This window comes from Carya illinoinensis, chromosome 7, assembly GCF_018687715.1.
Source record: "Carya illinoinensis cultivar Pawnee chromosome 7, C.illinoinensisPawnee_v1, whole genome shotgun sequence".
In the NCBI taxonomy this organism is placed as follows: Eukaryota; Viridiplantae; Streptophyta; class Magnoliopsida; order Fagales; family Juglandaceae; genus Carya; species Carya illinoinensis.
Genome location: NC_056758.1, coordinates 44,059,999 through 44,071,406, shown reverse-complemented (window position 1 = coordinate 44,071,406; position 11,408 = coordinate 44,059,999). Strand labels below are relative to the sequence as shown.

Genomic DNA, 11,408 nt, shown 5'->3' with positions numbered 1-11,408 from the left:
TAATGAACTGATATCTCCCTCCTGAACTCTCGTGCACGTTGCCGATAAGTAATGAGCAAGCTGAAGAATGGGTTAAGTTTCATTGTCCAAACCTGAGATATAGCTGATCGCTATGACTTGTTTACCGAAAGAAACAATTAAGATCGGTTGACTTTAATTGACGATGGCTTGACTGGTCATATGGGGGTTCGATCACAAAGGTCATCTCATTGTACCATGAATTGCTAGAAGCTGAGCAGAGTGCGGACAACGCCTAAGCAGGTAAATACATTGAATGAAAAAGAAATTTCTACAGCCAATATGGAGTCTTTTGAGTTGCAAACGAATTGTTAAATTGACAAACTTACTTGGAGTGCACGTTTGTTGCGGTCAATATCGGCCTAATATGCCACCAACCCTTAATCCGGGTTACATGTACACTTGAATCTTTATTCCCTCAAATGTGAAGGGAAACGTAATGCTTGCTGTTTGGTAAGTAACCTGTTGAGAGTCATGGTAAGGGCCGAATGTCTTTTTAAATTCATCAAATGGTAAGTAGACTCTACCTTCTTTTGTAACAAATACGTATGATAAAGAACTTCCACAAAGTCCATAGAGTGCTCCCCTTAAGCCGTTTGGTTTCTGGGTAAGCAGGACACCCCAGAGAATCGTTTTCCGGCAAACTTTGAAACTCGTGTTAAGCAAGCAACCCCGTTCTTCATTAGTTTATCCTCTTCTTTTGGGTTTTCCAACTAATAATAATTTCTTTTCTCAAATAAATAAATATTGTCCACGGTAGAAAACCTTCCACTCTAAATGAAAATGTTAGCAAGAAATCCCTATTAATGAAGCGCACCGCACAACCTCCATGTCATCATAAGTGAAATGCCAATTTTACTCTAACTAAAAACTATTTTCTTTCTTTTCATTTCTTTCTTCACCTTCTCTCTCGAGCTGCTTAGAGAGTTAGAGGCTTCGAAGACCAAAGGGTTAGGGTTTGTTAATCACGTTTCAGCACTAGGGCTCTTGCTCTCCAATTTGAGCTGCTTAGAGTTTCGAATCTTCATTAGGGCTCTCGACGGAAACCAGCTCTCTCTCGAGCTGCTCATAGGCTTTCAAAACTACACATATATTCTCCTTGGTTCGTGAAAAAATTATCTGGTTTTGTGGTTGATAAATTCTCTAATTTATACGGGACTTTGCATCCCGAAATGTGAATTTTGTGGTGATGCTGAAATTTCTTAATCTATACTCAGACTTATAGTAAGCCGAAGTGCCACATGGCAGAGTAGGCTTACCCCCATCCATGATTAAATCCAGGAGGTGCGGTGCTAGGTTGATGAGAAAATCGGGACCTTTTAAAAAAAGAGGGGCGGTGCCTCATAATCTCAGAGTAACAGAGCTCATCAATACTTTAGTTACAGGTCTTTGTTACTTTTGTTTATTTCCCACATTTATTATTCTTCCGGCCGCATCTGTGAACAAAATGGGTTGGCTACACTAGAGTAAACAATCAACGGAATCCCAAAGGAACACAATAAATTCCCTACCAAATGAAGATTAATGGTTTCTTTACTAGTTCCTTCTTTTAGGGAAAGCTTATATGAGGTTCTGCTTATGGGCTTTCCTTTGTTCCAGTTACTTGAAGATTCAAACTCAATGCCAGTCACCTTATATTCTCTCTTTTTAAATTTTTATAAAGTTGTCATATATCCTGAGACACTATTGATAAATTATAAAAAGAATAAACTTGGATAAGGTTATATGAGAAAAGGTAACAAATTTTCAAACAGGAGCGGCTCAAACGTATGAAAATGGAGTTCATTCGTTGACGTGAAGTTTTTGTCGACGTTCATATTCGAGCTTTTAACTCTTTGAGGATCGTTCCACATGCGGTCGGTATTTCTACTTCAGTGGGATAACTAACTCGGAGATTGAAGCTATTAAACTCGCCCAAAGCTTAAGCCCTTTAATATCCTTGCCACCTAGGTGAAACATTTAATTACAGGTTCTTGTGGTGTATGTACTATGTAGTTGTGAGATAATGAATGATTAGCTGATTTAGTGCCTTTTTTTTTTCTTTTTTTTAATCATTTTCCTTGTGTGCGTGTGTACAGGTATGAATGCCAAGGACGAGAGGTTTATGCTAAGAGGTTGAGGACCAAGAAGTTAAACAAACTAATTGAGAGTAGGGCTGTAAAGAAACCAATGGGACCGAATATTGCTGATGTGGACCGGCCACCTGAGTCCTAAATTGGCCTAAATCAGTAGAGAATGAGTCGGCCGGTGGTATAAAATTAAGGATACTAATGCCAATCAGTTTGGTTTCAGTTTGAACCAAACTCAAACCATCGAACTAGCCAACTATATATATAAACAACGGTATTAAGTGTATTTCGATCTGAGATTAATAAACATTCATTCTTATTCTTCCTCATTCTTCTCTCTAGTTCTTCCCTCTATAGGTGTATTTCTTCCCACCAACGACACAATCCGCCACTCCCCTTCTCCTTCATAGAGACACCTACGAACCACACCGACACATGCCGAGATCCATATTGCAAATTTTCTCCTCCCTAATTGACCGGTTGAGCTAGTTTAGAGCCTCTCCAAAAGTCGTCAGTGTGGCATCAAGTTTGGACTGAAACCGCACCGACAACATCAATTTTCAACCGTAATTGAGAGTACCACCACCTGCTAGTAAAACCAGGATTATTTGTAGCCATTAGCAATTAGAAAATGCATTATTTTTTCCATTTCTTTTTCTTGTCATCAGTGGATTGTAGATAATTATTGTGATTCCATTGGGAATTGGATTTGAATGAAGTTTTATCAGGTTTATGAGTTTAGTGGAAATTAATTTGTTCAAAATTTGTGAATGGCTCGAGCACATTATTTCCCGATGACAATGTTTATCAAACGCGGAGCTATACACCATTTTGGTCCTACTGTTTTGAACAATTGAATTAATCCAAGTATCTTATTCATACACCCTTGATGGGTTCATTATTTTTCTTTCTTCTCTTTTGTTGCCTTTTCATTTATCATTTGAACTGTTCTCTCTCTCTCTCTCTCTCTCTCTCTCTCTCTCTCTCTCTAAGCAGATAACAGATGATATTGAAAATACAAAATCTGTAATTGAGTTCGAAGGTTTTATTGAAAGTAGTCAGAAAATCAGGATAATAGTCATGAGATTTCAAAACCAACCCTGTGAAGTCTGGTAAAGCTTGGACATGACAAGTTACAAGATCATATTCAAGACTTCAGATTGAAATCAACCTTGTTTAATCCTTCTCGATGTTATTTCCAACGCCCAGGCTTTGCCCATTTCAGTCTGAAACTTTCCTACGGATAGGTTAACCAGCAACCGTTATGCTTGGTATTAGAGCAATATAGAAGAACGTTTTGAAATTTAGCTTCCACTGCCTAGAAAGCATAAGAAAATATATACACACAAGTGAAAAAATATAAAAATCACACATTCTTCAATCAAGGGTGCATTAGCTATCCTCCCTCTCTCTCTCTCTACACAGGGCCCTCACTTTTTACAGAGTAATCACATGTGCCTGGCATTTTGTTTCATTTAGCGAAGAAAGACAATGAGTGCAATAAAATTTAAAAGACACCTGGAAAGCTGGTTTCCTAGTATCTTCTCGGTGGGTTTGAGTAACAATTAACCAATTCTATGCAATTCTAGATATTTTTTGCTCCAGTTAGGAACAGAGAAAAGGAAATTATGTAATAGAGATTTGTACCAGAGGTAGACTGGAAAAACTCCTCCAAATCCTTCCCTTGCTCTGCATAAAGCCCAAAAAGTTTCAGTTTCCATGTTAAGTTTCAAACTGTTATACGTTTAAAATCTTGTCTGCTAAGTTAGAAAGAAAAACACAATGACCAAACAAACCCACACTATGTATTTTGAAAGGAGCACTTGAAGAGACTGGCATGATAACTAATATTTTTCAAAGATAGGCATTAGCTGAAAAATAGGCCCAAAATGGATGGTAGTATTACTAATGTGAAGGACATAAAATTCTTTCATAGGATCAAAGAATAAAAGCACATTTAATTTGATCATCATCCACATAGGATGACTATTAAATTTCCTAAATGTACCCTCCTTAAGAGGAAGCGGCCAGCAGCCTATTTTTCAGGCCAACTCCCTAAACATCATTTAAAATAGTGATTTTCCATACTTAAGATGCTTTAACTAAACAAGAAAATTAATAATACCGCAAGCATGCAATTGTAAAAATTTGTAAAGAGAACATAAACGTGAGAAATTCCTACCATTTTCATATTCTAAGGCTTGAAGTATCATCTCCACCTGGATGGAACAATGAATTTACATAATCAGTTTATCTGGTGTATGGATTAACCAATCAGAACGAAAAACATTTTCAAGTAAAAATATGATTCATCATTTGTCAGTGCATACTTCAATCAACACCAATTTCAAAGCTACCCTTAAAGTGTGCTGTCATTGCTATATGGGCTTATTGGCTGCTTTCTTTTCTCTCTCTCGTCTACTTTTGGCAAGTCCAAGAACACATCTCCATTTAGTTTATATCTTACTATAGTACCACTATTCCAAAACGAAATATCATTAATTGCATTTATAATGAGCTTCAACTGAAACCTAGAATGAAGTACAGGGAAAAAAATGGTCTGACTACTATATTATGGAAGCAACTTCTCATAGTGGAGCACAGTATTTCCCAATTCCACAAACCAGTTTAATAGAAAACAAAACAAACTGAAACTGTATATCTTAAAGAAAAAGGGTATTAGAACTAAAAGTCAAAACAAAAGTAGTTCCGAAGATAAACTATTAGATAAAATACACATATACCTTGTCAAGGTCCTTAACAACTTTAGCTTCTGGTGAAGAATTCTCCTCATATTCCGACCACAACTCACCTATTTCCTGGGCTGCAGTTTATAGAATATATTAAGCAAGCAAGATTTGTCAAACCTTTAATCGTTTGATGTGGAGGAATACCAAATTCAATTTTGGAGCATTTACAACGACACGGTCAAACCAACAGAAACACGGTAAATTACTGTGTAAAGTTAAGTACCTCTTGATCCTCCACCAAGTAATTTGCACATGTGGTCTAATGCTTCCCGTTCTCGTTGACTCTTCTCTGCCTTCGAAATCCCGTCTGAAGGGGTAATGTCCCCAACAATGGCTATTCACACAATTTGTACAAGGCAGAAACAACTTTTGTTTTTAGAAATACAAGGTAAAAACAACTGGTAGCTATTAACTGAGATAATGTATTAAAGAACAGCACAGAGTCTATATTGTGAGCTACAAAGCCTTAAAATTCACTTTGCATTCAAGCTAATTGAATTTTGAACAAGCTTGGAGTTTGAAACATACATGGTGAGCTTAACTCAAGCTCAAGCAAAGTTCATTCAATACTCAACTCTACCAGGAGTCTGAAATTTTTAAGCTACCCAAACTGCATCTTCCACTAAACTATTTCTAGTTTACATTATTTCTCCAAGAGTTGGGTCTGTGTTCCAAGCAGCTAAAGAAGAATATTTATAACACTTCGAAATCATCCGCTTTCTGATCCTTTTTTTTTGGTGGGGGGTGGGGGGGAGCCTTCTTGTAGTTGTAATTTTGTTTTTGTTTTCTGGAAACAACAAAACAGTAATATTCATCACTTTTATTTCTAAGCGACAAATTGACAGAGGTGTCTAATTGCGAGTTTCTTAAAGGGTATCAATTTTGCGAAAGTTGAAAACCAAGGCCTCAAATTGCAAAAACGCGAAAACACAGGTTATGAATTGCAATTAACCCTTACTTGTAACACGTTCCCTTTTAAAATCATCGCCAATTTCCATTCAATCAATTGCATTGCCACATGTGAATATATATTTCTATTGAAGAGAAACTATAACTTTTCTGTGACAAAATACTTACGATAGAACATGAAATTGATTAAGAAAAATAGCTAACCTTCTGCAATATCATGAACAATTGCCATTTTTATACACCTGGAAATTAAGATTGAAGCACTCTCAGAAAAAGGGAAAAATCAAATAAAAGGCGGTCACCACATTACAATGACAAAAATGAACGACATATACATGAAAAGCTCAACAGGTTAAAGTAGGAGAGAGCGTAACTTGTTGCGATCAACACCAGGAATATCTGAGGCAATGAGAGCCATCAATCCCATTCGATACATGTGATCAGCTATGGACTCTGGATCCTTAATTTCCTTCCGTACCCATCCAGTTCTTTTAGTTGTCTAATTCAGATTTTAAAGACGTCATATAGCAAACAATTCCCGCGGGGGGGGGGGGGGGGGGGGGGGGGAAAATCAACCATCTGTTTCATCGCTGGTAATATGAGAAAAGAAGAATAAATTTTCGACAGATGTGAAATATGAAAGATCTATGATCTCTATTGTAAGGGATATTCTAAGAAGAGAGAGGTCTAGGTTGATGTTATGAAAAAGAGAAGAATAACGGCATTAACAGAAGAAGGTGAAATGGTGTGTTACGCCTTTAATGAAGCGGTGCATTTTGCAGAGGAATGAAGGATAGTAACAGCAGGATAAAATGGTACGTTGCGGCTTTAGTGAAGTGGTGCATTTTCATAAGGCTAAGAAGCAATGGTTTGGTTTAATGAAATGTTGCGTATTGATTAGTTGTAATAAAACGTTACATTTTACTGATGGTGGTCTGCAATGTGTATAAAGCTTGAAATCCATGTAAATGAGATTCATTCTAGTGGATGATGAACTAAATGGAGTTTGAAGATTACTCGAAAATCTCTTCCAAGAAATGAAAAATACATTTTTGGTTTCTCTTTCTTAAGTTTTCTTTCTTGCATTACTTTAAAACAAAAAAGCAAAAAAGTTTTATTTCTTGCATTTTCTTGTTTCAATCTTGTTCAATCAAGTGGAAGGAAGTAAACACAAGACGGTATCAGAGAGGCCGATTCTCTCATGGCAGAAGGCACGCGTGCAGCAGCTTTGAAGCTACACCAAGAAGGATGACAAAGGCAGCAAGAAGCAGTTCAAAAGCAATTGGATGGGCATCATCATGGAATTCATGGAATTACCAACATGTTAGATCAACTCACTGATATGATTAGAACATTAGTTGAAAGTCAGCAAATTTCTCCTTCTGAGGAGGGGTCTCTAATAGGCCTAGAGTAATAAATAACGAGGAGAGGGGATTCTTGCCAAGGGGAGTTAGGCTTGAATTTCCCCACTTTGATGGAAAAGGCCCTGCAGATGAGGTTTGGGCCCACAGTTTGTGGTATCAAGATGCTGCAGGTTCGCTTACAAGGTACCACATTGGATTTCAGTTCAGCATATCGCCCTCAATCTGATGGCTAAACTGAAGCATTGAACAAGTATCTTGAGTAGGCATGTGCATGAAAGGCCTTGGGCCCGATTCGTCCATAATATAAGACATGGCCCACCCGAATAAAGTCGGGTTCATCGGGTCTAACTCTAATACCGGGTTTAAACACCCTATTATCGGTCGAAACAGATCACTGAAAACATTGAGTTAAATCTGCACCCACTCCATTCCTCCTCTCCATTAGTCGTTGCCGTTCTTTGTCAACCTTCCGTTGCTGCTCCACCTTGCATCCAGATCTGCACGCTCTCACTGGTACTTCTCCATCTGTGTTGCGAGTAGTGAAATTCTTCAAAAATTCTTCATCATCCATATCAGCACACTCTCACAGCTCTATCATTTCTTGCTTCTTGTCCCCAACTTTGAACGCATTTCTGATCATCTCTAGAAAAGAAAGAAGTTTTGGGGCCAATATTTTAGTTTCTTCCGCTTCTTGTTTCTTTGCCAATACGTACTTGTAAATTAAGGCAATGGGTTCTAAAGCATTAATTTCCAAGATGAAATGTAGAAGATCTTCAAAGCAGAGGCGGGATGGTACTCGACGTTGGGCGGTGGAAATGAAGATGAAGAAGTTGCAGAGGCTGATTCTAGGAGGGCAACGTTTGAAGCCGGATCGACATTTTCTTCGGACTGCAGATTACATCCTGCATTTGAGGCTGTAAGATATGAAGGCATTTGGAATGGCTTGGGTCTGCAAATGAAGGTGAAAGATCGAAAGCAGGGTAAGAAGAGCGGGCTCGACCTGATCCAAAATATACGGGTCAGGCCAGGTCGAGTTGGTGTTGCCTTCCCTGCGGGTCAGGCCCCAAATCTGGTTTGGGCAGGTTGCTATGCAGGCCTAATCTTGAGGGCTATTTGAGGTGCTACAACAATGATAAACCAAATGAGTGGAGTATGTAGATTCCTATGGCAAAATAGTATTATAACACCACATGTCACACTTCCATAGCGACATAGGACTCTCGCCCTTTGAGGCACTTTATGGGTACACCCTCCACCCAAGCTACTAACTTACATCCCAAGGGAAACTGCTAGTGTTGTAGTGGATCAGCAGCTGAGGTCAAGGGAGCAACTTCTGTCACCATTAAAAGAGAATTTGCATAAGGCCCAGCAGAGAATGAAAATGTTTGCGGAGAGAGATAATAGAACGAAGTTTTAAGGTGGGAGAGTGGATCTTTTTTAGGCTTCAACCTTACAGGCAGAAAACAGTTTCCATGCACCATAACATGAAGATAGCCCCAAGATTCTTTGGTCCCTTCCAAGTAGTGGCAAGAATAGGGTTAGTGATCTATAAACTGAATTTACCAACCAACTCCAAAATACAACCAGTTTTTCATGTGTCTTGTTTGAAGAAGAAATTAGGACAGAACATTACTCCATTACCAACATTACCTCCACTTGATGCACAAAGACAAATTCAACCTAAGCCAGAATCAATTTTTGAAAGAAAGATGAGAAAGGTTGGAGATCATGCATCTAGTGAGGTGTTGATCAAATAGGTGGGCGCACCAGTAGAGGATAGCTCTAGGGAGTCTTTGTGGAAGCTGAGGAATCTTTACCCACACCTTACGGGCAAGATCCTTTAAAGGGAGGGAATTGTAAGGACCTTGAGGTCAAGGGCCTTAAGGGGAAGGGAATGTAAAGGGTATTCTGAGAAGGGAGAGGTCTAGGTTGATGTTATGAAAGAGAGAAGACTGAGGATAAGGGAAAAACCGTGTGTTACGTCTTTAATGAAGTGGTGCATTTTGCGGGGGGATAAAATGGCGTGTTGTGACTTTAGTGAAGTGGCGCGTTTTGATAAGGTTGAGAAGCAGTAGTTTGGATTAGTTGCAATAAAACGTTAGGGGGTGTAACCGGTCCGGTTCGATCTGTTTTAGACATGTTTTAGAACCCAACCGATATATACTGATTTTGAAATTTGAAAAACCGATACCGCACCGGTTACATTTTTTTTTTTTATAAGTAGCACCTGTTACACCCTTGAACCGGTACTTCTAGTTGTACTGGTATTTTTTTTTTTTTTTAAATATCCGTGAGTGTCTGATCCAGCTTGCACGCACCATGACTAATCACACAGGACCCTGAAGTTAACGGCCAGGTAAACATCCAGTGGCCCTAAGGGTACTCAAACTGGTGACCATTGAGGAGCAAACTCAAGGCATGACCAATTGAGCTACCCCTCAGAGTTCTAGTTGTACTGGTATATTATATAATATATAACATAGTATATTATAATATATAATAATCTAATGATATTGTAATATATTATAATATATATTATAATTATATTATAGACTATAGTGATATATTATAATATATAGTGATATAGGATTTTAAAATTTAATATTATATTATTTAGTAATTTATCATATAATACAAAATTATTTTATATATGTTATACATAAAAATTATATATAATTATAAAAATCATATAAAAAATATTTTATTAAATATAAAAAATTAAAATATATATATAAATCGGTCCAATCCGATATTAGAAAAAGAAAAATCAGAATCAGACTAATTTTGATCAGTTTTGAGAAAAATGAAACCGTTATCAAACCGAACCAAATCCAGTCCGGTTTACCCGTTCTCTGTTTTTTTTTCATCCCTATAAAACATTGCATTTTTCTGATAGTAGTCTCTGATGTGTATAAAGCTCAAAATCCATGTAAATGAGATTCATTCTGGTGGATGATGAACTAAATAGTGTCTGGAGATTACTCAAAAATCTTTTCCAATAAATGACAATTACGTTCTTGGTTTCTCTTTCTTGAAGTTTATTTCTTGCATTTTCTTGTTTCAATCAAGTGGAAGGAAGTAAACCCGTGACACCTATCCGCTGTTTCGCTGCCAGTAAAATGCAAGAAAACATACGAATCTCTTAGTAAGGTGAGTTTCTCGGAGACGAGATTCAAAGTTAATATTCCCTTCTGTCCTTTGGTTAGGTGTTTTTCAGAGCCCAAACAGAGCGTAACTTTGTTTGAATCGCTTTCTCCAACATGTTCTCAGCGCTACCAAACAGTCCGATTAAAAAATAGAGGAATAACTAAACAGAAAAGAAAAAATACTAATTTTTACAATCGCAGGATTTACCTTGAGGCAGTGGCAGAGAGAGAGAAAATCGATGGCAGAGGAAGGATCTGTGACGCCAGTCGAGGGAGGGTTGACACCATCACCGGCGGGGACGGAACAAGATGAGGAAGAGGAGGAGAAGGAATCCCTGGTAGTGGCCATGCGATAAAGCGTAAAAGAGGTAGAAGGTGAGGGAGAGTAGTGAGGTGTGAGGGACTTGAATCTAACTAGCAAAGAGAGAGAGAGGAAGGCGGCATCAGGAAGAGAAGCAATGACCCTCCCTCCGCTTAACATTCTGCTTTCTTTTTTTCTTTTTTCTTGTGTTGGGCCGTTGAAGTCAAAGGTCCGATTCGGCATACCCAGCTATATAAAAAAATTTTAAAGTTAAATGTAAAGTCATTAGGGGTGACGCTACGACGGTTCGGTTTTTTTTTTTTTTTTAATTAAGGAAAATGAATTTTAATAATAACCCAAAAATGCTTGAATGTAATGAGGTGACGGTTCGGTTTGCTCTAGACATATTTTGGACTTAAATTGATCTTGATAATTTGAAACTTCCGATTTTTTTTATTTGATTTGAGCTTTTCCGTTTGGGTAGTTTATTTTTCTAACCCAAATCAAATGAACAAATTATATCAAAATGTGTAAAAATATCCTTATAAAAAATATAGTTATCCTTTATATATATATACTAGTGGAGGACAAACGTACTGTGCACGTTTGTTTGGTTGTTTTTTTTAATTGCCTCTTACAAAAAAGTCTTCAGTATAGATTTGAACAAAAAAACAAAAATATAAACAAAATTTTGTTTTTTTTTCAATGATCATTGCAATTCTGGGCAATATTGAACAGGGCCAACAGAGAAAACATTAAAATTTTTGTGTTTTTGTTGATTGAATATTTCTGGATCTGCACCAAGTTGAATCATCCATTATTTTTCTGAAACTTGTGCTGCAACCGTTTCT

General features: G+C 37.5%; 1 protein-coding gene and 1 long non-coding RNA gene across 4 annotated transcripts; both read right to left on the bottom strand.

Moving 5' to 3' along the window:
- Window positions 1–93: 93 nt before the first annotated feature.
- On the bottom strand, window positions 94–802 carry LOC122316997. Its single transcript, XR_006244348.1, has 3 exons — window positions 546–802; window positions 348–480; window positions 94–253 (listed from the first exon to the last, which is right to left on the bottom strand). It is a non-coding gene; the product is annotated as an uncharacterized LOC122316997 (long non-coding RNA).
- A 2,310-nt stretch (window positions 803–3,112) lies between these two features.
- On the bottom strand, window positions 3,113–10,788 carry LOC122316996 (5'-deoxynucleotidase HDDC2). Of its 3 annotated transcripts, none has more exons than XM_043133872.1 (8): window positions 10,465–10,785; window positions 6,121–6,245; window positions 5,951–5,988; window positions 5,061–5,171; window positions 4,832–4,911; window positions 4,270–4,306; window positions 3,735–3,776; window positions 3,113–3,324 (listed from the first exon to the last, which is right to left on the bottom strand). In XM_043133872.1, exons 1-8 carry the CDS (start codon window positions 10,735–10,737, stop codon window positions 3,254–3,256), a joined length of 777 nt encoding a protein of 258 aa, XP_042989806.1. In that variant the 5' UTR covers window positions 10,738–10,785; the 3' UTR covers window positions 3,113–3,253. The 3 variants fall into 3 exon arrangements, with proteins under 3 accessions (XP_042989806.1, XP_042989808.1, XP_042989807.1); XM_043133873.1 differs by having other exon boundaries at window positions 3,242–3,405; window positions 10,465–10,786; XM_043133874.1 differs by lacking the exon at window positions 6,121–6,245 and having other exon boundaries at window positions 10,465–10,788.
- Window positions 10,789–11,408: the final 620 nt, after the last annotated feature.